Source organism: Psammomys obesus, unplaced genomic scaffold, assembly GCF_907164565.1.
Source record: "Psammomys obesus unplaced genomic scaffold, mPsaObe1.curated_primary_1811, whole genome shotgun sequence".
In the NCBI taxonomy this organism is placed as follows: domain Eukaryota; kingdom Metazoa; phylum Chordata; class Mammalia; order Rodentia; family Muridae; genus Psammomys; species Psammomys obesus.
In genome coordinates, this window is record NW_026596034.1 from 5,355,304 (window position 1) to 5,382,488 (window position 27,185).

The window sequence follows — 27,185 nt, forward strand, 5'->3', positions numbered from 1 at the left end:
CTCTCTCTCTATTTTAAACGAGACCTCACATTCAAGTCTTTAGAAATAACCTTAAGAAGAAGTTATAAAATCAAATGAATGCAATGGAAACAAATGCTATGGAATTCTGGTTAGGACGGTGGCAGAGCCCTAGGAGGCTGGCTGCGTGGGAGGCAAGAGCTACCACCACACTGTGACCTCCCTCCTCAGCTTTCAGGCGACTGACAGCCAAAGGGAAAAGAGGAACTTTAAATGCCCTAACAAATCTCCACCCAGCACAGCTCTCTGGAAACGTGGCCATTAACACTGTAGCTGATTAAAGGCTTATAAATCCCAGGGAGGGTGCATCGGTTCCTACCGACACCTTTGGCTTTCTTGTTCCCAGGACTTTGTAGTTCCCTTCTGATTGAAACGCAGCCCAGAAAGCGGGCCACACAAGGGCAGGACACACAATACCGCAGTCTGGCCTCTTCTTCCGGGATACCAGCCTCACCGGTCCCCACAGGGCAATCGGGATGGGTGTGACCGCCCTTCCAGCCTGCCGGAGTGGGCGGGGTCTCCAGCTGGGTGGGTGGGACTATGGGCGGGGCGAGATCACTGAGGGAGTTCCAGTGCCTCCCGGGAGTCACCAGCAAGCAGGCGGAGGAACCCCCCCCCCGTGCTGCAGCTGGCGGTGAGTGCTTGCCTGCTGGTTCTGCGGTCTGCGGTGCTTGGGGGTGGCTTTGTGTGTGGAAAGGAGGGTTTTCTGGGGGCAGACCGAAGGTTCCCGGGCACTTGCGTGGTGTGGTGGAGACCACGAGTGCCAAATGTTCCACCCGCAGGACGCTGCTAGCTAGCCCTGGAGCTGGCCTGGCTGCGTTCCTGGAAGGGACTGTGCTTCTCCTGGAAGCATCAGCAGAGCAGATAGGCTGTGGAAGGAAAGGGGTGTCTCGAGGGGAATTATGGCAGGCTGTGGTCATTGAGGATGAAGAGAGCTACAGCCTGGGTAGCACATCGAAGTCCCCAGGATCCTTTGAAGTCTGAAAGGGAGGATGTGATTAGGGGGTGGCTGGGACAATGGAGGGAAAACTTTCAGGTGAGGTTCCTACTCAGAGGGAGAAAATCCTGCTTTGGGGCTTAGCAGGAGCTCTTCCTGGCCCACTTGCCCCTTCTCTGTGGGCCTTAGTTTCTCGGCCATTAGTCTTCAGAGATATACTTTCTAACCCCAGCTGCTGCTCCATAATCCTTGCCTGATGTCTGTCTTCTGCCTGCGCCCTTATTTGTGAGTGTGGGAATTGGGGTCAAATCCTATTCCTGCCTGGAGAGACCCTCTCCCACCTGCCCACTGCCAGCCCTGTACTCAGCCTTAAGGCTTGGTTCTCTCCTTGGCTTCTCAAGCCATTATTGCTGCCTGTGTCTGGACAAGCTAGCTCCCAAGCCTCTGGCTGAAGCTCTGACTTCTATGTCTTTTTCAGAGCCTGGCCTGTGATCGGGGTGTTGGCTTTTCTGTGGACTGTGATCTCTCCCAGGGTCGGTGTCCCACGGAGGAAAAAGCCTGCCTATCACCCATCTGTGTCCTCTTGGTGAAAAAGACCAAAGGGACAGCTCCATTGCCTCTGTTCTGTTCAGTCTGTTGTAAGGCTATTGGGGCTGCTGGTTTCTTAGTCACTTGATGCCACCAGTTGGCCTCCACTTGCAGTTCCAAGTTGGCACTGGTTCCATTTTGCCCCCTCTCTCCCACCCAGGTCAGCACTGCAAAGTGGCCTAGTGAGCGGCAACTTACTGCTGACAAGGTGGCTTCTTCGCCTGTTTCGCCAAAGTCTGTGCCTTGGAACTTCTACTCTCTGGTTCCACAGCTACCTCTCCAAGCTTTGTGGAACAAACACATTCACACCCCATCTATGCACTGGGTGATGCTCAGGGACATGATGAGAAGAGCTTCAGGAATATATCATACTAAGATGTGCCATGTCAGATGACAGAAAGTACTGTGCGGAAAAAGGCTGGGACAGGGATTGGGGACTACAATTTTGCATAGCAGAGGAAGGCCCCTCTGAGACAGTAACTACTGAGCGGAGTCTCAAGGAGATGATGGGCACATCGTGAGACTATCTGGGGGACAGAGGATGTCCTGTGAGCAAAAAGCTTATGCAAAGGCAGGAGCATGACAGACCAGAGCAGACTTCTTTTTATCTGAAAATAAGGAGCAGGCCAGGGGCTGCAGCAGGGTGGAGGGAGTAGAGAGGGGTGGAGATGGGAAGGTTGGAGGAGGGGGGGCTAGGAGGAGAGGGGTGGAACTTGAGGTCTCTTATATTGGGCTTGAGGTTGCTATTCTTGAGGTTGCTTTTGGCTTGACTATGATGGGAGCGGCTGATGGGCTGTAAACAGGTAAGTCTCCTGCTCTGGCTTAGGGTTTGGCAGGTTCATCTAGTTGTGAGGCTGAGACTGGCTGACAGGGGTTCATGGCAGATGAGGAAACTATAAGCTTACATTGTGGTATAGAGAGAGGTGGAGAGAGAATCCTTGGCTTTCAAACTTGGGGTCTGTTGAAGGTCGTGCAGATAGTCCGTGATGCATGAGAGAGGAGGATGATTGTGGGAGTGTGGGCTGCCTTTACCTGAGAGAGAGGAGCTGTTAGGAGGAGGAGCCAGTGGTTGATTTTGTATTTTTCTGTTTGGAGATTTTGGTAGGCACCACATGATGTTGAATGGTGTCCAGAGCTGGCAAGCATCGCTACCAGACAGTTGGGAATTAAGCCTGTGGGCAGAGAAGCGGCAGTGATTCATTCAGTTTGGGGGATGGGGGCGGTGAGAAACCAACCTTGGAGGCAGGAGGGATAGAAGGAGAGGCTGCTAAGTGGGGAGAAAGATCAGAAAAATCCTTCATGGCTTCCAGGGAAGTGCTCCAAGTTGTTGGTTAGAACAGGTAGAACAAACGCTCCCAACAGAACAGAATAACTGGAAGTTGTGGTTTGCATTCTTACTGGTCGTGGGTGTGGAGAGGTTGGGGACAGAGAAGGACAAGGAGTAAACTTGGGGATGGCAGTTCAGGCCCAAACAAAGGAGAGTAGAAATGAAGGATGACTTAGCCCGGTTATCCCCTGATGGGAACTGGTCTCCTGGGAGCAGCTCAGAGATGGGGGGAAGGAGGAGTGTGGTTTGTTGGTGCCTCAGGGAGAGCTTGGCTAGGACAAGCCGTCTTCTGCGTCTTCTGCCGTCTTCTGCAGCTCTCTGCATCTCCTCTCCATCTGCGGGAGGTCTGGGGCACTGCAAGGAGATTTTCAGCCTTGAACAAAGTCCTCAGCTGGGAACTTTAGGAAAACCAGGCTACCTGTGTAATGTTATGGGACAAATTAAATAATGACGATTAGGCATACAACAGATCTTCTATATGAAAGTGGTTTATTAGGTGGATATAAAGAGAGGGAGAGAAGAGAGAGGAGGACATAATGGGGACAAAGAGAGAGAGGGGGAAGGAAGGGGGACACCCTGATAGAGAAAGGGGAGAAGGCCAAGAGAGAAGAGGCCAAGAGCAAGAGAGACCAAGAGAGAAAGGACCAAGAAAGACCACATGGCCGGCTCGTCCCTTTAAGGGGCAAGGTAACCATGTCTTCCAGGTGTGGCCACCTGGCCAGTGACACATGATGACATCATAAGTTGTTAGGCAACCCAGAAGCAGGTTTGGTTCCAAAATCCTAACAACCTGTGATCCTGGAAAGAAAGAAGGTGATAAGGCATGGGAGTGTGGGGTAGGCTTGAGGATGAGAGAGGCCTCTGTAGATACCCTTGACTCTGTTTCAGCAAGGAGGTCCCCCTTTTGTTTGGGTTGCACCTTGCAGAGCCTAAGAGTGACTCCAAGGCAACACTAGCTGGATCGAGACAGCAGGGGAGTCAGACAGTGTGGTTAGCTTGGAGAGGGCAAGCCCAACCAGATAGGAAGATGCAAGAGGAGGATGTTAGAACTAACTGATAAAGAACTTTCTCAGTTGGTCTGGAGGATGGTATCAAGCCTTGGTTTTCTTTTCTAGCTGATTAAGATGGATAGGAAGATGGCCTTCTCAGAGGCAGGGGACTGGCTAAATTGGTCTTTGAGGATGTGCCTTGCTTTGTGGTCTGCAGGAGACTGGCAAGATGGGACTTTCCAGCTGCGGGTGGGAGGCAGAGCACCAAGCCTCATGCTTTCTTGCCTCACCCTGCCTGTTGTCTACATGACTGACTTCATTGCCTGTGTGTGAATGGTTTGGGTATCCAGCAAGCTCTTGGCATCTCTGGGGAGGGCTTCTGTTCTCTCACAGTTGTTTCTGTCTGGGTAAGTAAATTTCTTGGAGACATCTCACACCGCTAGGGGCTTGGAGGGAAAGCGAGGGTCGATATACCGGGTTTTGGTGCCAGGACTGCCAGGAACTAGCAAGTTCTGTGTGTTGGCCTGCCAGTGCAGACTTCCTGCTCAGACTTTTGGGATTTCCCCTAGGGTGGGGTCAGCTGAATCAGGGACTGCCTATGCAGTGCCTCTGGACTTTTTGGCTCATGTGCTCTGCAAAAGAAGGAAGCAGTTAGCATACCCAGCATCCTTGTAGGTAAAGTTCAGGCCATCAAATCTCAGTATTTTTCACCCTTCATAACTTCCTGGCTGCACCTCAAGCCTCGGGCCAGTGTGCCGACCTAGCTTCTATGCTGTTCTCAGAGTACGAAGGGCCAGTGATTACTTTCCTCAGGACCAGGGCAGGGATGGTTTGGTAGTTGGTGCCCCACCTTTGGCTGGTTTGCAAAGTTGAGAATCACTCCATGACTTGGCCACAGCTCATGCTGCCCCTTGCTGCCACCTGCCTCTTCCCCATCCTTGGCTTCTCTGTCTTGGGCTGAGCACAGGGCATAGGTGACCTGCTTAGCCAGCGAGAACTCTTAGCTCCTGGTTCACAGTAGCCTCCATAGTAGGGATACCTTCTCTCCTAAGCTGCCAGATGCGCAGGTAGCTTCGCTGCTTCGGTTTCCCAGTCTGGCCAGCCCTGGGCTTTTATCTTGCGTGTTAGTAGTGTGGTGCTGAGTTAGAGACTGAAGATAGCCCCAGAGCATTCCAGCCCAGGCTTCCTTGGGCAGGCTTGGAGTTAACATCCCGGGGCTTCCAGAGAACCCAGTGCCAGGCAAGCTTAGGGGTTTCAGAGTGAAGGAGACCTAGCCTGCAGTGTGGGCCCGCCACAGGGGGAAAATGCCACTATCTAACAGGAAAGACCTGGACTCCCAGGCCATTTCCAACTGCCTCCGCCCCCAACCCCACCCCAACATGTTAGAAGGTTCCAGATTTTGAAAGGAAGCCTTTGTTCTGCTTCCTCCATGCCTGCACTTTTTCACTTTCATTTTCGCTGGGCACAGCCCCAGCCCTTATCTCGGACAGTGGCAAAGACAAACTGGCACACCGAGATTTTTCTTTGCTGCTCAGGGATCTCCATGCCTGAAGCTTCTCACAGCCCCTTCCTCTCAAAGCCCAGGCATTTGGGTCTGAAGGCCGAGCTCGGCACTAGCTCCTGAGGATAGTGACAGCTCAGCTGTACGTAGTGTGTGCTGCTAAATGCATAGGAGGGAGCGGGAGCCCTTGGCCAGCGTGTGTGTGCGCGTGCGTGTGTGTTGCTATCAGGGCCAGCATACCAACTTGGTGTGTCCTCTGATGTCCCATTTCACCTGGATTGGCACCTTTACAGCAAGCCCCAGCTCTACCCACGGAGCAGTAATGAGTTATATACAGAGAGGGCAGAGCTGGGGGCCTGTTGCGGATACCGAAGCTAAGCGACAAAGTTTTACATCAGGCAAGGAGTTCCACTGGGTTCAAACCCCAGCTCTGTCTTTCCCAGTTATGACAAGTACTACCAAATCCCTTGCCCATGTGCCTCGGTTTTCTCTTGGTTGATGGGACTGGCCACATCACCTGCTTTCTGAGAGTGGGAAGTAAAGTCTTTCAGTGAAGTGCTTATGGTGGACTTAATGGATGCAGTGGTTTCAAAGCTGTCTGACTTAAGTGTGACCTCTGGAAGAGCCTGTCACCCTGCTAGGAGGGAACTGTTCCCTCCCTCCTAGGAGGCTGCCTTTCCTGTCAGTGCTGCCTGGTAAAACTTCCTAAGGTGGAGAGCAAACATGGTGGTTGCTTTAAACTCATGGGAACTGCAGCTAGTTTCTTGCTATCCCAGGACCACACTTTGGGTGGGGAGGGGCCCGCTTAGACTGGAAAATGCCTGAGTACAAGTGTGGCCCCCTTGGGCTTGGTGTAGGTTGCTCCCTATACCCCAGGCCTGGCTTCTAGATGAGTCATTTCCTGACCTCCCCTGCTCTCTTACAGGTTGTGATATGTGCTCACAGGAAGACTTCCAGGCACAGAGGAGCCAACTGGTGGCACTGTTGGTCTCAGGGTCCTTGGAGGGTTTCGAGAGCATCTTGGACTGGCTGCTGTCCTGGGATGTGCTGTCCTGGGAGGACTATGAGGGCCTCAGCCTGCCTGGCCAACCTCTCTCCCATTCTGCCAGGCGCCTGCTGGACACAGTCTGTAGCAAGGGTGCTTGGGGCTGTCAGAAGCTCCTTGAAGCTGTGCAGGAGGCTCAGGCCAACAGTCACACCTCTGAACTCCATGGATACTGGGACACTGGCTCCCTTCATCCGACCAGAGACCTGCAGCGTCACCGTCCAGCCATCGTCCGGAGACTCTACAACCATGTAGAAGCTGTGCTAGAGCTGGCAAGGGAGGGTGGACTCCTGAGCCAGTATGAGTGTGATGAGATCAGGCTGCCAATCTTCACATCATCCCAGAGGGTAAGCTGTGGCCTGTGCCAGTGGAATTCACAGGAGCAGTCTCCTTAGTCACAAAGACTGTGGCTCTTGTGGAGTCAGCCCCACGGAGTAACACGATTGGTGGGATTTCCCATGCACAGTTGGCCAGGCAGATCAGAGCCGCCGAGGGTTGTGCTGGCAAATCATTTCTGATGGCTGGCAGCTCAGAACTTGGCCTCAGCAGCCAGAATGGAGCATTTCAAGGCCAGTTGTGTGTGACTGGATGTTTCTTTTTAGAAGCTCTCCATCTATTCCCCCCCCCTTTCTTTTTTCTTGTTTGCAGTGTTGAGGCTTTTTTCTTTGTCCTTGCCTTATCCTGTACCCTTCATTTCGCCTCTCTCAGTCTCCTCATCTGCAGGACGCTGTTAATCTCTGATGTGGGAGAACACTCTCTGATAACCCATGTATCAATTACAGAAGTGTCTGGAAAGCCCTGTTCTCATCACCCCTGGCTGCTCTCATTTTTGCTGAGTGGCCCTCTGTGCTTGTAGACTTTTATTGCTGTCTGCTTCAAATCAACAGCTCAATGGAGAATAATTCTGCACTATATTAAATCTGAATTTAATAGTATAGCCCACTGTGTGCCAATATAGTTTAAATGCCCACCTAGGATTTGAGATGTGATATTGTTGGTGAGTAACTGCCCCTGAAATGCAGTGACTCAACAGAAACCACAAGGACAGAATAGTATTGCTGAGTATTTCTGAAACTTTTATTTTCTTGTACATGGTGGTCATCAGGCTGCTTGTAAAGCATGGAAAATAGTAACATTCTGCCTTACAGTTTCAGGAAATCAGTGGTAGACTTTGTCCTTGACTTATTCATTCAGCCAGAATCTATGAGGCTTACCATACGCCAAGCTCTAGGCTTAAGTCTGCTGTGTTGAGAGCTTTGCATGCGATAGGTGTCCACTTGTTGGTGAACTGCAGTGTGAGAATGGGCGAGTCGGAGTTCAGGCGAGTGTGGGTAAGCATTGGCTGAGATGGTTGAAATGAACACCTGTTTTCAGTGTTGCTTTCAAGCTGCTAGAAGTGGGTAAGTCTTTGTAGAACACGCATGACATGGGCCTTCTCATTACCGCACATGGGGCCTGAACATATATTCCGGTGTACCTTCCATTGGCATTCAAAAGCACATATTTATTGTCCCTCCTTGGTGCCTCCTCTGACCAGCTGTGGAGATAGATTCAACTCACCCACAAGTTACCAGATTGTGACCATCACCTTTGGTCTAGTGTTCAGCAGTGTACCCATGGAGGGATTCTCTGAAGGGTTTGAATAAGGCAGCTAATGCTTAGGCCCCAGAGGAGATGTCAGAATTAATGGCAAAATTATCTAGACTGTCCAAGAAAAGAAAATGTGATAACTCTCAGGCCAAAGAAGCAAGCAATGGATGTCTGTAGATGCCCAGAAGGAAAACAAAAGGAGAGCATGATCTAACCTACATCAATCGGATACACAGTGAGCAAAGACTGCATCCCAAGGAAGAACTAACTGGGGCCAAATCCCTTTAATCCCATCACTCTGAGTTTCAGGCCAGCTAAGGCTGCATAGTTAGATCCTGTGCCAAAAGAAAGGAGGGAAGGAAGGAAAGAAGGAAGGATGAACGGATGGACTAAGTGTACTGCAAAAGCCAACACTTGAGATGAGGGAGTGAGACAAGGGATGGGACAGTGGAAGGAACAGTACGTAGCAGAGCTGAGAATTTGATCTGAGGGACCCCTTTGCCCCTGCTTCCTGAGCCCAAGGTGAACACTAAGCACTGGGCCAGCCTTCTCTCTAGTGGCACGGTTAAGCCCTGTTACGCCCTTCACTGTATTTGTTGAGAAGGAAGAGCACATTGGCCATTTGGGAAGGGCTAGCTGGGAACTGAATCTTGGTCTGTTTCTTTCCAAGGGGTGTACACTTCCCTTTGTGTTGTAAAGATGTGTGAGGTTCGTGTAGTTCTGCTCAGCTGGGATAACATTTGTTGGGAAACCTCAGGCTGGTAACACCAACTGTGATGCCAGCTGTCTGTGTGACTCATGCAGATGCTAAAGCCAATGGGGCTGAGGTGGCAGCCTCAGCTCTGACTTGCTTGCTCCTGTCATACCACCAACTTAGATAGTCTTAAATTGGGAGATGTGCTAAACCTACAAAATAGTGTGTATAAATGTCATATGTCTAGGGTAAGAACTTTCCCACATCCAGATGAAGAAACTGCATTATTGGTACCCTGTCCACCAGGTGTGGCCAGCAGAGGCAACCAATGATCTGACATGTCTATTAATTATTCCTTTGCTTTTCTTTATGCTTTCTGTGTCTTTTGCAAGGAGTTTCCAAACAGTATATTTTGGTTTAAAAAACAAAGCAGCAAGCTAAACATAACTGTGTCAGGAAACAGCAACGTTGCCTTTTCTTCTTAGATGAAAGTTCCCAGGTCTGGAGATGTGGGCCAACTTCTCCTTCCTTGGGAGTCTGTCAGGGACCTTCCAGTGGGTCAGTGACAAGGACATTGATGAGTCTGGGGAAATCCTGGTCTTGTGACATTGCTCACTCCCTGCATAAACCTTTGTACTTTCAAGTTGCTTTTCCTTCCCTACTAATTTGGCTCTGATTGCTCATATTTGACACTTTCCTTGGGCATAGGTAAGCCTTTGTTGTCTGTCTTATTATTAAAAAGACAGATTTTGAAATTTAGTGAGCAGGCAGGTAAAACCGGTCTACTGTGACTTCCACCATAGATGGCCAGAAAATGGCAGTGCTTATAACTGTAGAACTTTTTCTTCTGGGTTTACCAAGTTCCTCCAGTAGAAAGCCTCCTGCCTTGTTTAGGTCCAGGAGCCTGGAGGATGAGTGGTCTGGGTAGTGGCAAGGTAGCCTCGGCATTCACTTTGCACATGGTAATTTAAACCATGGGGTGCGGCAGCCTGGCTTCTTCCAGTCCTGGGATCCTCTTTCATCCTTTCAGAATGCAGATCTCCAGACTGCATGGCAGGAAGGGATAGCAGCTAGTTAGCGTTTGGAGTAGGGAAGAAGGCCTGATGATCTATGTCAAGAATTCTTTCACTTGTTCCTTGTCTTCATTGTCTCCTTGCGTTAAAGACGTACTTGATGCTACCATGCCGGAGCTTTGCACATGACATGCTTTTCAACAGCAATATCGAGGTCTTAGAACTTAGCTTTCAGGAGTCCTCTACCATCCACCAGTGTATCCATCCATCCGTCCGTCCATCCGTCTGTCCATTCAGTTCTTTCATACTGCTTCTGCTACTGAGACTAACTCAATGAACAAAAGAGAAAACCTTGTGGAGATGTTTGCACCTCACCTGGGGATAGATCATAGCAGAAGGACCCTTAGCTACCTCGGACTTGTTTTGTAGACTCAGTTGGCCTCAAACTCACATATATCTGCCTGCCTCTGCCTCCTAAGTCCTGGGTGTATGCCACCAGGCCCGGCTGGCATGTTTATTGCATGAGAGGGAGGCCAGTGTGAGGTGGAGCATTCAAGGGGAAGAGGAGGAGGCAGCAGAAGAGATGAAGTCTGGTTTCACATGGTCTCAGGCCAGGATGCTTGTCTACTTTGTAGAGAGCTTTCCACTGGCTTCATAGCTTGGACATCTATGCTAGGGCTGTGTGGGCTGATTGACCTGTGAAATACTCACCTCTGATGATGAAGCAACCATTCTCTTTTGACCGTGGTGCTGGGGATGGACTATAGGCAGGGGCAGTGCAGAGACTGGCAGCCAAGCAGTTTCCAGGTGAGCCACAGCGTGGCTTGGAGCAGGACAGCAGTAGGGCTCATGTAGGTACAGGCTCCGTAGCTTATAGACATCAGCTCCTGGGTGGCTGCTGAGCACTGCCACACAGCTGGACCACCCCAGGAGTCTAAATGTACCAGCTGTAGAAGACTTAACAGAAAAGGGGGGGGTAAGCAGCACATCTCACTATTTTTTTATGATGACAATGTGTTGAAGTGGCAATATTTTGGATACTGTGCTTAAGTGTGATCTGTGACTAAGTTCACCTATTACTTGTTACTGAAGAATGTGGCAGTTAGAAGGCCTCAATGCCTGTATTACTTGCTTGCATCCCTTGCACTCTGCTTCTGTTGGACAACGTGATTCTGGTACTTTGAAGGTGGAGACCACAGGATGTGTCGATGAAGTGCAGAGAAGGGACTGCAAAGGGATTTCAGATGTTGGGCTGAGCAGCAAGAAGAATGGAGGAGACTTGAGCAGGAATGAGGAAAGGCTTGCGCTCCTGGCATGGGTGCCTGGCATGGGTGCCTGGCATGGGTGCCTGGCATGTGTATGTGCTCATGACACATTTAAGTGGAGGAAGAAAATGGGCAGTTGGGTGTGCAGGTCCCAGACTCAGGGCAGTTTAGGCTGGGGGAGAACGTGGGTTCTGCGTAGAGAAAGAACTTAGGCATTCAGGCCATGGGACTTGGCGTAGCCCCTGCCTTCCAAGGGCCTACAGCTTCCAAAATCATTTTGTTGCTGTTGTTGAACTTTGATAGGTTTATGTATTTATTTATTTTGTCCCTTTCCCCCTGTTGTTGGCTCTCCATTCCTTCAGTGGCTTTTGAGAGAGAGCCAGGTTGACTGACTGTGCGTTTGTTTCACCAATCACGACTGCACCATCTTTGTTTGCTAAACGCAGACGGTAGCACAGTTGTTCTTCTGGGCTTTCATTATGATAGAAGCAGAATCTGTATAAATTATATTGTTGGTGGCATTTTTTCCCCATTCCTAAATGCCTGATACCAGAAGTGTTTCAGATATTTTTTTTTGTCTTGGAATATTTGCATAAGCAATGAATACCTTGGCAACCAGACCCATGTCTAATGACAACAGTCATTTATATTTCACATGCACATGGCCTGAAGCTAATTTTATACAATGTTTCAATTTCCACTCTTAACATCATGTCAGCACTCAAAAAGTTTTAGACTTAAGAGCATTTGGATTTGGGCTCTTCAGATTAGGGATGGCCAACTTTTAATAGAAACCTTCCAGCACCGTTCCTTCTCCATTGGTCTTCCTGAAAAAAGTAATGGCCTTTTTTTTTTTTTTTGTCTGTAGGCAAGAAGGCTGCTTGATCTCGCCACAGTGAAGGCGAATGGACTGGCTGCCTTCCTTCTACAGCACATCAAGGAATTACCAGCTTCACTGTGCCTGCCTTGTGAGGGTATGTATTTGTCCCTTTTGGTTAACCAGAAAAGAAGAGGAAGTCAACACAGACTCCTGGTTAAAGAGCAAAGCACATGGCAGCTAGCATTCAAGAATTGCTGCATAACTGCCCCCAGACTCAGTTCCTCCATTTGAAGTCTATCAACTACCTGACTCACTCCATGCTAGAGAAGATCCAAAGTATGGCAACACAGTGCCTCTCCCCCTTTCTTTGCTCCCCAAACTACTGGGCCCTCACTGGAGCCATGGTATATGGAGAGGGCCAGGTATGGGTGCGCCTTGCTGTCCAAAGTGCTTTCCACACCAGGCACAGGTCTGGTTGGGATTTCTTGATCCATAAAACCTAGTCTCTCATGCTCTGGCACTAATAACCAGGCAGATTTAGAGAACACAGTCTCATCCGTGTTGGTGCTCACCAGCTGAGAACTGAAAGAGGCCTGGGTGGCACGGCTGAGACATTCCAGGCAGCCTGCCCACATTTTACGGGCCTTCTCTGCTATTTACCAACAGTCCTGAGAAGTGGGTATTACTTTATTCCATTTTTACCGATGAGAAAACTGAGGCTTGAGTGACAAGGTACGGAAGATGGGTCCGACTGTAGTGTCCTTCTCTGCTTGGGAGAAGAAATCATCAATCACAGAGAGGATACAAGCGTGCTACTCTCCCAGGCTTGTTCCCTCATAGCTGAGAAGGAAGCTAGTGTGGACTAAAGGTCCATGAACTATATGCCCAGGGCTAATAGTTCTGGCTCTGCCCTCTGTGCAGAAGCAAGCCTGTGGGCAGGAAGGCTGAAGGCTTGTGCTGGGCAGCCAGGTGTACACTATTTCATACAAGAACAGGAGATGGACTTCCCTGCATAGAAGCCAGTATGGCCCTGGGTGAGGCATTTGCAATGTCATCGAGTATAGCTGGCTGCACAGGCATTATACAGTTCCCTATGCAAGGTGCTTCTAAAGACGACAGTGAAGCAGGTGGACGTGGTTGCAGACACCTGTGAGTAGAGGCAGAAAGACCAGTTCAAGGTCATCTTCCATCACAGTATCGAGTTGGAAGTCATGAGACCCTGTTTTAAAAAAAAAAAAAAGAAGAAGAAAAGAGAAATTTGGGTTTTTTTTTAAAATGAAAATAGGAGACATTTTTTAATTTACTATGCTTATTTTCATTTTACATTTATTTTGTTTATCTAGTTATTGTGTGTGTGTGTTTGCATACATGCATGTGAATGCACCTTGGCATGTATGTGGAGGTTAGAAGACAACCCACGGGAGCTGGATGTCTCCCTCCACCATATGGATTTTGGGAATTGAACTCAGGTCATCCGGCCTGGTGACGAGTGCATTTCCCCACTGGTCCATCTTGTCAGGCCTAGGCTCGTTTGTTTGTTTTGAAGCTTTTAGTAATATTGATAGTGGCTAGAGGCTGGCATAGCAAGTCGGGGCATTGGAAAGGGGGTTGAGTATCTTTTGGTGTTTGCTCAGTGCTCCTGATACAGCCTTTCAAGAGAAGGAGCTTATGGGTCCTCACCTTTGAGAACAAGAGACATTGAATACTGGATGTGGAGGCGCAGCCTGTAAAACCAGCTCATACGGAGGCTCAGGCAGAAAGATTGCAAGTGTGAGGCAAGACTGGGCTCCATAGTGAGGCCCTATATCAGAAACGAAAATAAAAAGGGGGTGGCGCCAGCACGGGGAAACCGCTTCTCTTGTCTCTGCAGATACTTCAGTGGGCTAAGGGCTCTCCGACAAGAACTCGCTTGCCTCTGAGTTGAGACCAAATGAGCTGGTGCTTTCCTGGGACCATTGAGGCTATGGTGGGGTGAAGATACTGACGTCCTATGACGTCCTGATGACCTGAGCCTCTGACCAGCACTTCCCTGTTTCCTGAAAGGGGAACTAAGTTCTCTTTGGAAGTGCTTTGACCAGCAGTAAGCCCCTGGATTCAGATGGGTGGGAGGAGGAAGGGGCAAGAAGGAAGTGTCAGAAGGTCTTGGTGAAGGCTCCTGGTGACCCTGAATTCCAGAGTTAGCTTCTGCATTTGGCCACTCCATTTAGCCATAAAAGGTAATACAGCCACGGGTCCAGGAATCATATCTGCGCACTGTCCGTGGCCACTTTTCTTGCTGTGGTACAGCATTGGCTCGAGAGGGTAAGGTTTATTTTGGCTCCCAGTTTAGGCCTGTACTCCTAGTTTAGGCTAGGAGGGTTGGTGGCTGCTGCCCCTTGACCCAGGAAGTGGTAACAGGAGAGGCCAATTTCATTATAGGAACCAACAGGAAGCAGAGAGCTCAGGTGACAGTTGGCCAGGCCATAACCTTTGAGGCCTACTCCCAGTGGACCATGCCAGCCAGCTAGGTCCTGCATTCTAAAGGTTTCACGTCAATGAAAACCCTTCTATCAGCTGGGGACCAAGCACTCAGACGCATGAACCTGTGGGGACATTCCAAATGAAAGCTGTAATAGTACCCATTTCCATATATAAGAACACTGGATCCCAGCAAGGCCAAGTGGCTTGCCATGCTGATGGCAGGTCCAGGGGTCAGACTTAAGAATTTGGATACTTAAGCTCTGTCCCCTTTTAGTTTCCTTCAGAAATTGACAGCAGACACTAAATGGTGTCTCAGGCCATCTAACAGGAATAGACAGTCAGGGTACAGATCCTGTGAGTCATACCCTCCCTGACCCCTTCAGGTGTGTATATTAAGTATGAAAGTGGCCAATATCTTCATGTTGGATGCTATGCTTACCAGGGGACATGTGTCATCCCTGTTTGCTCAACATGTTTTCTGCCGTTTTCCTGCTTCACAGGGGAAGAACCAGATTTAGCATGCTTCCATGGTTTTCCCAAAGCCCACAGCTTGTAAGCGGACGAGACAGGATAGATGCCCATTAGTTCTTCTCTCTGAGCCCCCATGGCGTCTCCCATGTAGCTTACTCTCTGCGCAGGTCCTGTTATGACCATGATCTCACCCTCATTTGCCTCTTCTGCATCCCAGCTGCTGAGTGTCAGAAGTTCATATCTAAGCTGAGGACCATGGTTTCAGCCCAGTCTCGCTTCCTCAGTACGTATGATGGCTCGGAGAATCTTTGCCTGGAGGATATCTACACAGAGAACACCCTGGAGCTGCGGACAGAGGTGGGCATGGCTGGGACCCTGCGGAAGAGCCCTGCGCTCCTGGGCCTGGAGGAACTCTTTGGTACCCACGGCCACTTGAACAAAGACGCAGACACTGTGCTGGTGGTGGGCGAAGCAGGCAGTGGCAAGAGCACTCTCCTGCAGCGGTTGCACTTGTTGTGGGCAACCGGGCAGAGCTTCCAGGAGTTTCTCTTCGTTTTCCCGTTCAGCTGCCGGCAGCTGCAATGCATGGCCAAACCGCTCTCCCTAAGGACGCTGCTCTTTGAGCATTGTTGTTGGCCTGATGTCGGTCAGAATGATGTCTTCCAATTCCTCCTTGACCATCCTGACCGTGTCCTGTTAACCTTCGATGGCTTGGATGAGTTCAAGTTCCACTTCACAGACCGGGAGTGTCACTGCTCTCCAATTGACCCCACGTCGGTGCAGACTCTGCTTTTCAACCTTCTTCAGGGGAACCTGCTGAAGAACGCCTGCAAGGTGCTGACCAGCCGTCCAGATGCTGTGTCAGCGCTCCTCAGGAAGTTCGTCCGTACAGAGTGCCACCTTAAGGGCTTCTCTGAAGAGGGCATCAAACTGTACCTGAGAAAGCACCACAGGGAGCCTGGAGTGGCGGACCGCCTCATCCACCTGCTCCAAGCCACCTCAGCCCTGCATGGGCTGTGCCACCTCCCTGTCTTCTCATGGATGGTGTCCAGATGCCATCGGGAGCTGTTGCTGCAGAACAGGGGGTCCCCCACGACCAGCACGGACATGTACCTCCTGATCCTACAACATTTCCTGCTGCACACCTCCCCTCCAGACTCCCACCCCATCGGACTGGGACCTGGGCTTCTCCAAAGCCGGCTCTCCACCCTCTTGCATCTCGGCCACCTGGCTCTCCGGGGCCTGGCCATGAGCTGCTATGTGTTCTCAGTCCAGCAACTCCAGGCGTCACAGGTTGACTCTGAGGATATTTCTCTCGGTTTCCTGGTCCGTGCGCAAAGCGTGGTGCCTGGGAGCAAGGCACCCCTGGAATTCCTGCACGTTACCTTCCAGTGCTTTTTTGCAGCATTCTACCTGGCGGTCAGTGCCGACACGTCGGCAGCCTCCCTCAAGCGCCTCTTCAGCTGTGGCCGGCTGGGCAGCTCCCTGCTGGTTAGGCTGCTGCCTAATCTGTGTATCCATGGCTTCAGAGTCAAGAGGCGCAGTGACGAGGCCTTACTGCAGAAGGCTGAGCCACACAACCTGCAGCTCACAGCAGCCTTCGTAGCCGGTCTGCTGTCCCGGGAGCATCGGGACCTGTTAGCCGCATGCCAGATCTCCCAGAGGGTGCTGCTCCAGCGCCACGCGTGTGCCCGCTCATGTCTGGCCCACAGCCTTCGTGAGCATTTCCACTCCATCCCACCTGCTGTGCCTGGAGAGGCCAAGAGCATGCACGCCATGCCTGGCTTCATTTGGCTCATCCGGAGTCTATATGAGATGCAGGAGGAGCAGTTGGCGCAGGAGGCTGTGCGTCGCTTGGACATTGGGCACCTGAAGTTGACATTTTGCAGAGTGGGCCCTGCAGAGTGTGCTGCGCTGGCCTTCGTGCTGCGGCACCTGCAGCGGCCTGTGGCCCTGCAGCTGGACCACAACTCTGTTGGAGATGTTGGAGTGGAACAGCTGCGGCCCTGCCTTGGTGTCTGCACAGCTCTGTAGTGAGTGTGACAAAGTCTTGCTACCGTCAAGGTTAGATGTAGGAGTGGAACACACAGTTGGGATCCAGAAGTCCAGGCCCAGTCTCAGTTCTACCACCCTTCATACAACACCAGCCAGACCCGCTCCTCTGCTGGGTCTTAGTTTAGTACAGATAACAAGAGCCATTGTCCTAGTTTGTTTTCTGTGGCTGTGATAAAATATTCTGACCAAAAGCAACTTGAGGAAGAAAGGGTTTATTTCGTAGTACAGGTTTACAGTCCATCGTCAGTGGAAGGCAGGGCAGGAGCATGAAGAAGAAACTATGTAAGAGTGCTGCTTATTGGCTTGCTTCTTCTGGCTTGCTCAGCTAGCTTTTTTATAAGCCCCAGGCCCACCTGTCTAGGAATGGTGTCATTCCCAGTGGGCTGGCCCTCCTACATCAATTAGCAATCAAAAAGCTGCCCCACAGACATGCCCACAGGCCAATCTGATGGAGGCAATTTCTCAGTTGACAACTGAGATTGGCCATCCCAGCCATAGTTGAAATTTTGTGCCAGGCACTATGCTATACTTTCCAGAATGACCTCATCTATCCCCACAACCATGGTGGGCTCAGCAGGGCCATTAGCACCCCCATGATTCTTCCCGTGAGGCTTACGGAAGTCAGATAACCTGTTCAGAATCAAGGAAATGAGTTGCTTTCACAAATCATGCCTTTCTGGTTCCAGGTCTCCTGGTTCCGGCCTATGGATGCACTTCTACTGCTCTTAGAAAGCCTTGAGGTCCCACGCAGTGCTTTGTAGCTGTACTAGGGACCACCTCAAATCAGAAATAATTTGAGCCCATCATAATCTTTAAAAATATCACCAAGATGAGAATTTCAGAACTTGAGAGAAAGCAGCTGGAGAACTTTCTGTTAATATGTTGCTCTCTGCTTTATGGCTGAAAAAATGAGGCTCTGCTCTTTGGAACATCTGTGCTCTTGAATGTCTGGGGTCAGGCAAAGGCAGAGGACATGTCCAGGCCTAGTGACCAGCATGCCCCCAACTCCCAACTTCCCTTCTCATTTGTCTCAAAAGGGACAACCTGCTATTTATTTAGGGCGTATCAGAAAGAGGAAGTTGTACATTACAGTTAAGATCTAAAAACAGCCTCCTGGGGCTTCGGCTCTTCTTGCAGATAACCTTAATTGAGTTTAACAAAAGACAAGATTCCTGTCTGTATTAGGATGGCTCATCTGCTCTGAGGCAAAATCATAACACACAGATACTTACGTGAAACTGTGCTGACTTGAATTAACTCTTCCACAGGGACTGTGGTTTCAAGATTATAACATAATATGATGTACCATATATGGAGTTAACATAAAGCTCTATTGTATACATTAACTATATACTATAAATATGACTAGGTCTTGAGGAAACAGATGCTGTCCTTTGGTTGGGAAATAGAGGGAAGTCTATAGAAGGGACTATGGAATTATGGGTCGGAATTAGGAAGGACTCTAGGGAAGGGCTGAGGCAAGGGAGGATTTACTGGCTGAGAGGAAGACATGGAGAGGGTCTTTAGGAAAGGCTTCATCTTAGGGAAGAAGTCCTGGACCTTGCTCTCTGTCTCTTGCCTTTCTAGCATTGTGCCCTCTGCTGGCTGAGCCTGCCTGATGTCTTCTAAGAGTCCTCCTAGCATCTACAGCCAAGAGAAGAGCATGGATCTGGCCAGGAAAATGAGTGGACATGGTCTGTGCCATGCCATTTCCCCGAGAAAGGCATGAGATCTTGATTGGGAAATTGGAGACCTGGGTGTTGGAGCTGCTATGGTAGAAATATGAACGTGCAGTTTCCTGGCTAGGGGGTCCATACTTTTAAACCATGAACCTCAGAAGACTGGCCTAGAGAAAGTTGTCTCTGGATTTTTATTTTTAAATTGGGCCACAGCTAGTCCAGGCTGATCTCAGACTTAAGATCTTTCTGTCTCCCACCTCCTCAGTACTGGAGTTACAGATACATCTTGTCTACCAAGCTCAGCAACTATCCCTGGAATTTTTAAATGGTCCTCTTTCCATGATTAAGAAAGTTCATAAGATTCTGTGACATGCTGATGGGTCCGGAGGTCTGGGAGGCTATGGGTCTGTTTGCAGAGAAAAGGAGGACTGGCCTGGTTCTAGTTCATGGCGGTCAAGCAGTATCAAGAAAAAATGCTTGTTGAGTTGGAGGCTCCTGGGCTCGTGTAATTCCTGCTCAGTGGGCTTGTGGGGAGCTGGGACTGGGGAGGCAGGACTGGGAACTTGTGCATTACAAGTTCACTGCTGACTCAGATGCCAGGAGTCTTGCCCTGGGAGAATATTGCTCTGCAGGAATCAGCTGCTTTTCATCCCGAGCAGTTGCCATACACGGGTGTATGTCCCTCAGGGGGCTATGTGTTGGGAGGTGTAGTCTTTACGTAGTGGGTGTTGTGGAAAGTGTGGGCTGTTGGAGGTGTGCCCTTGTAAGGGGTTATAGGAGCCCACCTCATTCCTTCACTCTTCATTCCCTGGCTGGAGACACACTGTTTTCCTCCTTCACTTTCCTATCACAATGTGATGCCTTGACACAGGTCCCAAAGCAATAAGGCCATCAGGTAGACTGACATCTTCAAAAAAATGTGTGTCATGGTGAACCTTTTCACTTCTTAAGTTAATCACCTCAGGGATTTATGTTACTAAGAGAAACCTGAACACAGCAGTTAAAGCCCTGGACCATGCTCTACTGATCTTAACCTATGTACAACTAAGATGTTGTTGGCATTGTATGTTGTGTGTGTGTGTGTGTGTGTGTGTGTGTACACATACACACACAGCCCCATAGAGAGAGGAAAGAAAGCTAGAGGGAAGAAGGGGTAGGCTTCTCTCCCACACTGTGAATCTGCATCTTCCCTACTCAAAGGGTTTCCATGCCAACTGAAATTCTCGTCTCTAAGAAACCCTACATGCAAAACGCTCCTGTGCAGGTTTCTTTAGACTCTGCTCCTTCTGCCTCTAGGGTGATGGTTTCAGTTCTCTTTTCTCAGAGAGAGAATGCACAGAGCCACGGGGTCGCAGAATTGAGACAAGAGCTTTGTGAAATGACTTCCCTTATTAGCTCTGACTCCCTCTCTCTGCTTTCTTTCATCTGTCCTATTTCAGCTTTTAAATCCTGCTCAGGGCCTCCAAAATTGTCTGTGGAACTCACAAATAGGCATACAACCTGCGGCTTGAAAACCACTTCTCTGAGAGCCGGAGAAAAGCCTTGGGAAGGCTACACAGCGCTGTGCTTCAGGGGAGGCTGGCAGCAGGTCCACTTACGCTCAACCATTTCAGCACTGTGCAACCTCAGCAAAGTCATGTCACTTGTTTGTGCCCCACTATCTCTCTCTTAGGGACACATCGGTAGGACCTACTGCCTGAGCTTGGGGTGAGAGTAATGATATTGCTGTTGGGAACATGTTGCCTGGTACATGGAGAATACTTGTGATTTCAGGTGGCCTCTCAGGGTCCCCAGGGATTGCATTGTCTGTCCCCTGACATCAGCTCCCCTGGCCAGGGATTCTGGGGTTGGGGTTGGAGGCTCTCTACCTGTACAGGGTGCTTTGCCCTTCTGGTTCCCAGAAGCACAGTGAGGTTTTCATTTGGAAGTGAGAGTCTCTTTGGGGGTGGGGGGTTCTCTTGTCAGCTCTACTTTGAACTGATCTACTGATGTCTTTTTCAGTTTGCGGAATAACAATATCTCAGATCAAGGTGCCTGCAGGCTAACTGAGTGTGCGCTTCAGTGTGAGCAGCTGCAGAAGCTAGCGTGAGTCAGACTGGGCATGGCCACTGAGGCAGTTCTGAGTGGGTGATGGGGTGGGCCAAGTGTGACCCTGCTGGAGGATTGCAGGGTGGCTCGTGGGAAGAAAGGAGGACACCCTGATTTGAGAACTTGCTGGTCACGTGCTTTGTTTCCATCTTTCCTGGAACCCAGCAGTCTCTTCAACAACAAACTCACGGATGGCTGTGCCTACTCCATGGCCAAGCTCCTTGTGCACAAGCATAACTTCTTGTCATTGAGGTGAGCCCTGACTTCCCTTCCTCTCTGAATCTGATGTTTCCAGAGCTGAGTTCAGGTGATCTGGTCTGGACCATGGTGTGACCCGTAGTAGCTTGTAATCCTTGACTGCATCTCGGAACGGGTCTCACTTTGAGTGTGCTTCTCAGATCCCATGGCGTGCTCTGTTCCACTGGGACTAAGGAGCCCCAGTCTTTTGGATGTTTGGTCCCAGGGTGGAGAGTTTTAAGGTCTTCCCCCCCTCAGTGTTGATGAGGATTACGAGTTCTCTCTGATGCATGTTAAACCTGTGCTTACTACCACAGGAGTGGTACCCAGTTGCTGGAATGTTCCCCAAAGCTTCCTCAACACACATCAGGCAAGATTTGAAATTCCATCTGCTGCTTCTGCCTTCAGCCTGACTCTCTCTCCTACCAGAGACCAATAGATATACTCCAAGCCCCTACTCACTCTCTTTTTAACCTCTCTTTCTCTCATCTCTCTCTCTAATATTCATGCCTCTTATGATTTTTGAGGCAATAGAAAAGACAATGAAGAACCACTTCCATCTATTATTTTCTGCCTGCCGGCTGCCTTTTGAAACTGAGGGATGCCACCTTAAAATTTGGCCATGTAGCTAATCTCAGACAGGACTAGGAAAGCCAAGGTCAGGGGTACTGCCTTGTACAAAACACTCTGTTCTACCACTGCCATCCTCTCCCACCTGGTCCAGGCATCTAGTCTGTGGATATCATGGGCTGTGGGACCCAGAACTGGAGAACTAGGTTTGTGGCCAGCACACAGTACTTTCATCATGGCTGTCTGCTAGTTGAAGTCTAGAAACCCAGAGATTTGAATCCTTATTAGCTGTGTGACCTTGGGTCAGATCATGTTTTTGTTACCCTGGCTCTTTTCTTAAAATGGGGATCATACTCCCAGCCGTCTGAAAGGCTGTCACGATAGAGTTAACACACATAAAGAGTTGGTACAGTGCATGCTTTATATAGTAAGCTCAGATACTGAAAGATCGTGGGTAAATTATGTAAGCTCCCAGCTTGTGTATCCTTATGTTAGTTCAGTCCTCAGAGAAGGGATTACATGAGCAGAAAATGCCCATGGGTGGGAACATAGGGAGGGTGGGAGCTGTGGAGGGTGGGGACTTACCCTGCATGAAGAGTATGCATGGGAGGAAGTATTTTGGACGATGCAGCTCTGAGAGAATTCCCAAGGTCACTGGGGTGCTATAAGATCTAATTTGCCTAGCAGAGATCTTGGGCTGCTTTCTTGGTGTCACATGTTTTCTGGAATGAGATGGTCACACCTACTCTAAGATTGGTGTCAGCCGGAGCGGCTTAAAGTACCTTGGAAAGATGAAACTGTATTGTGTTTATTCTGGAAAGCTTCTCTTGTGGGCAACAGCTCTGAACTGTTAGAAGGGACTAGATTCAGCTATGGTAGAGCCTTGCTAAATGCTGCACCCCTTTGGGCCTGCCTTCCTCCCTCCTACAGTATCCTTGGTGCTGCCAGAGAACACCCAGATTCCTCGTCTTCCCAGTCCCTTCAGAACAGACCAGTACCACCCATGGTGACAGTGGAATGGAAGTCAGGCAGCGGGGTATGCTGGGGTGTGGACTGAAAATGGCTGAGACCAAGAAGGAAAGATGTTTCCTAGGGAAATAGGAAAACCAGCTCCTAGGACAACTTTCAGCTAAGACTCCTACCAGACCTATTTGAAAAACCAAGACCAAGTGGCAAGAACCAAGGTGGGAGGCGTGATGCAAGGGAGCACTGCTGAGCAGCATGCCACTGCAACGTCCCAGGAGAGGCCAGGTGCCAGCGTGTTCCCTTTCTGTGAACTTCTGTGTCTTCTTTCAGGCTGGGGAACAATCACATCACAGCTGCTGGAGCCCAGGTTCTGGCCCAGGGGCTCAAGAGCAACACATCCCTGCAGTTCCTGGGGTAGGTTGTGTTTCGAGATAGAGGGTCCACATGAAGGAATTTGGGGGTTTCAAAGATTTAGGGGCAGGCGAACACTTCACCTGAAGAGCAAACAGACAGCCTTGGCTGCAGATGGAGGGGTGGGCTGGGGTGAGTGGGCAGTTGCTAGGCTGCTCCTGAGCTGCCTCTGAACTCACCTCACCTGGTTAAGGAGGGAGTTCATGGTACCCTGGGTAGGAAGATGCTGTGCCTTGAACTGGGGACCTGAGCCTTCTTGTCCTCAGGCCTGCTCAGGACTGAGCTACCCTGGGAAATACTTTGTGTCTCTCAAGAACACCAGGAATGTCATGGAAATAATCAGCTGCTGTGCTTCCAAGGGAGGGGTCAGTTGTCAACAACTGGGAATTGTGGAATCCAAGATGTAGGAAGAGAGAATAACTCTAAGGCCCAAATGTTTCGACCCATTACTCTGGCTGGCTAGTTGCCCATAGACTCAGTGTGAGCCAGGAAGGGGACTGTGCTAATCCGAAATCAGCACACCCTTTCCAGCTGTGTTAGCAGCACAGAGAATACAGGAAACAAGGCCTTAGCCCCATGGTGCTCCCTTCTGCCTGAGGTTTCACTGCGGTATATGGACATTTGTGTCTCATTTAATTTTTTTTTTTCCTGAAACAGGGTTTCTCTGTGTAGCCTTGGCTGTCCTGAAACTCACTGTGTAGACCAGGCTGGCCTCAAACTCAGAGATCCTCCTGCCTTTGCCTCCCAAGTGCTGGGATTAAAGGTGTGCACCACCACCACCCAGTTTCCATTTAACGTTCTTTTAAAGACATCTGTCTGGGCCAAGGATTGCACCAGGAACTGAGATGAAATCCTAAACACTTTTGTAAGACGCAAACTGCTCTGAAATCCTGGCCCATCCTCGTGCTTCACAACATAGTATGGCCATCCCTCAGACTGGTATGAGCTCATTTTAAGAAGCACTCCACCAGTTGGGTGGCTTTGCTTAATCTCTTCATCTAATCAACGGTCATCTGTTGATGTGCGCTTTGGATACCCTAACCCCAGAGCAGTGTCCTCATTCAGCCACATCTCAGTACACACTTAATCTAATACTTTGGTTACCTTTTTGTTGCTAGTACTGAAATATCTGACCTAGATAATGTTAAGGAAGAGATGCTTATTTTTGATGTATGGTTTCAGAAGGTTTAATCCATGATTGACCCCTTAAGTTTGAGGAGAACATTGTGGTGGTAGGAACTTGTGGGAGAGAACAGCTGCTCACTTCATGGCTGACCAGCAAGTGGAAGCAGGATGTAGAAGAGACCAGGGCAATACATGGCCCCAAGGACACACCTCACGTGACCTTCTTCTACGACCCATACCCCTATTTTACCACCTACCACTGATGTCATCATATTATGAATCCACTAGAGGATTTATTTATTGGTTAGACCATACCCCTCATGCCATCTGATTGTTGCTGGAAGCTCTCTCACTGGTGGGCTTTGCCTCTTAAAATAGTTCTCAACCTAATGAAGTTGGCAACCAAAATTAATGATTTTACATAGTGGATGAAGGTGCTGTGCCAACCCAGTGTGGCTGTCTTTGTTCATCTGTACATATACAAGTTCCAGGGCAAGTCCCCGAATGTCTGATGCTGGGTCAGAGCGTGGGGACTGTTTCCAAGCTACAGTGGCTTGGAGGAGAATGGCTCAGAAAACAAATGAACCGGGCATCACAGGGATAGAAGTGATACAGGAGGAACAAGAGATGAAAAGCTGGCTCATGCAGGAAGAGTTAGCATTATTCTGGGTGGTCTTTAGAATAGTTACAGATTTGTGGTGGGTGATAGCTACCAGGAAGCAAATCTGAACTAAACATTAGGAAGAGAAAAAAAAGTCACAATCATGGTACCTAGTGTGAGCTACCACTGAGGGTATTCCCACAGGCCTTTAAAGCCACTGAAAGGTCTGAGTGGAGTGGTTGGAGTAGGTCCACTCTGCTGGGACCCCTGAGACCTGTGCGGGGTACGGTGAGTGCTATGGACGGACATTAACACATGCCTGAAACATGCCCCATCATCTTCTCAGGTTCTGGGGTAACAGTGTGGGTGATGAAGGCACCCAAGCCCTGGCCGAGGCTGTGGCTAACCACCAGAGCTTGAAATGGCTCAGGTAAGCTGCAAGATGTGTCTTGTCCTTGTCCTAGAGAGACCTAGGTGGTTGGGGAGAGTTTTGAAGGTCACTGGGCTTTGTATGCACTCCCTTGTATTAGGCAGTGGAGTAAGGAGGAAAAACCATTGGGTTTGGGATCAGGAAACTTGAGGATTTGGGGGTGAATTTCGAGGTGATTCTCCTCCTTTTAGAGTCATGATTCCCTGTTAGCAAGTTTAAGGCTGTGAGTTGAACCCATCACATTTTATCTTAAGGACCTGTTCCTATCCAAAGAAAATGGCTGACCAGTTGGGGAGGGTTTGGGGATGGCTCCTGGCCTTAAGGGGCACTGTCATCAACTAACTCCATGTTAGTCTGTCTAACATGGAGGACACTATCAGCATGTGTCATTTGCCCTTCATAGGCCAGTTTGTCTCTGGGGTACCCCTTCTATTCTGATTCATTTTTATTCCACAATTATGTCTAGCCTGGTGGGAAACAACATTGGCAGGGCGGGTGCCCAAGCCCTAGCACTGATGCTGGAGAAGAACAAGGCACTAGAGGAACTGTGGTGAGTTGGGGTGGAAGGGACCCCCTGTTCCTGGGAAGTAGGTGCTGGCCTTTATTGATTGGCTAGCCTCAGCCATGGGAGGCTGTGTGGGCAAAAGAAGCCTGGGTGACTGAGTGATTAGCTGGTTTCGGCTTTGAGCTGCGGGAAGCTGCAGAGCCTGGCACCTCACTGCTAGGCCCTCCCCACCCCCCTGATGGGGATACATTGGCTTGATGCTTCATTTATTGCCTGCCCATGCCACAATGGTGATGACCACAAACTCTGGAATCAAGCAGGCAACTTAAAAGAATCCCCAGATGACAGGATTCTACCTGGGGACATAAAGCAAGAATGTTTCCAGCTCCAGAAAGATTTTCTTTTCTTTCTTTTTTTATTTTTTTAGAATTAAGGAAGGTAGTGTTTGTAGGGAGCTTAATATAGAGCCTGCCATATGTATATGTGCTTAATATAGTGCCTCCCATATGTGTACGTGTCCCACAAATGCTAAGCCATTGTAGCGGTGAGGTTACTGCTACTACAGCAGCCAACAACTGCGGCAGTAGTATCATGAGTACTAGTGCTTGTGAAATTTAGTATTTCAAAATGAATTTGAGCTCTTCAGAACACTGGCTGTTAGAGTCAAGGGTCACCTCAGAAGTTGACTGGAGTTTGGGATCATGGAAAGATGAGCCACGAAGTGTGCTTATGACACTGAAGCAAATTCCAAGTTATCCACCCTGTAGATGCTGCCAGAGACTTCAACTCCAGGGGTACCTTTGCAGTTCCAGATAGAGCAGGCAGAGAAAATGCTGAGAGATTTATCCAGGAACCAGCAAAGCATGGACACTCAAAGGATCGCCACAAACACAGTGTGGAGGTGTCGTGTGACCAAACTTTTTCTGGGAACATGCAAGACACCTGACTTCCACCCCAGATAGGGAGCCGATGACAGAACTTTAGGGATACCACCAGGGTCTAACTTGGTAAACCATGAGTTTTATTGAGGCTACTTATAGGAAAATGGGAGAGGGGATGGGAGGATGGAGGAAGTGGGGAGAGTGAATCGAGTCAGTTTTAGGGACGTCCTGAAGCTATTTGAGTTGTTTGTGTTTAAGGAGCTTTCCTGTAGGATGGAGTGTTTTAATCTCAGGAGGAACTGTTGCACAACCCTCCTCCTTTTTTGGCTCTTTCGTTCTTTTTGCCCCCTCTTTTGCAATGGTCTTTGAGCCTGAGAGGAGATGACTATACAGGTCCACTGATAGCTAAGAAACAGGCCACCATGCCACAGCAACAGTCAGTCGTTTCGTGGCGCTTTACCACCGGCTATGAGTTGAGGCTGACAACAGTGACTTGCAGATGTAAGGACACAGTTTAGAAGCAGTTGGGCAGGCACATCACATCCATCTAGAAAAACCATAGAAGTTGTTTGCTCACCAAGACCTATGACCTCTGCAGCCATACTGGCTTATGTAACCAGACATGAACTCCCTTTTGTGGAGTGGGGCTAACATCCGATTGGAAGGCTGTTGGTCCTACCCGTGATAGCTGAGCCTCTATTGCGCAAGTGGGCATTTCCTGCCTGGCATGTTGGTATTTCAGCACGCAGGATCCATAGCCAAACAGAAACGTTGGTGACAGTTCTCTACCATTGGCCTGTAATGCCCTTTTGGCACTATGAAAGCCAGCCAGCAGAGTTTCCAGTTCAGTCCCAGCTTAATGTTTGTCTAAGTCATAGATCTGCCAAAGCCTTTCCTAACTCATAAAGATCTTGTCCTG

At 49.5% G+C, this 27,185-nt stretch overlaps 1 protein-coding gene across 2 annotated transcripts in view; it reads left to right on the forward strand.

Moving 5' to 3' along the window:
- Window positions 1–607: 607 nt before the first annotated feature.
- Window positions 608–27,185, forward strand: part of Nod2 (nucleotide binding oligomerization domain containing 2) — a 35,256-nt gene continuing 8,678 nt past the window's right edge. The window contains exons 1-9 of one of the 2 annotated variants that reach the window (XM_055621519.1): window positions 608–652; window positions 6,286–6,752; window positions 11,836–11,941; window positions 14,936–16,751; window positions 20,454–20,537; window positions 20,706–20,792; window positions 22,644–22,727; window positions 24,797–24,880; window positions 25,347–25,430. In XM_055621519.1, the coding sequence (XP_055477494.1) occupies window positions 6,294–6,752; window positions 11,836–11,941; window positions 14,936–16,751; window positions 20,454–20,537; window positions 20,706–20,792; window positions 22,644–22,727; window positions 24,797–24,880; window positions 25,347–25,430 (2,804 nt within the window). In that variant the 5' untranslated portion in view covers window positions 608–652; window positions 6,286–6,293. The remainder of the gene's footprint in view (window positions 653–6,285; window positions 6,753–11,835; window positions 11,942–14,935; window positions 16,752–20,453; window positions 20,538–20,705; window positions 20,793–22,643; window positions 22,728–24,796; window positions 24,881–25,346; window positions 25,431–27,185) is intronic. The other variant, XM_055621520.1, reaches the window with a different exon arrangement.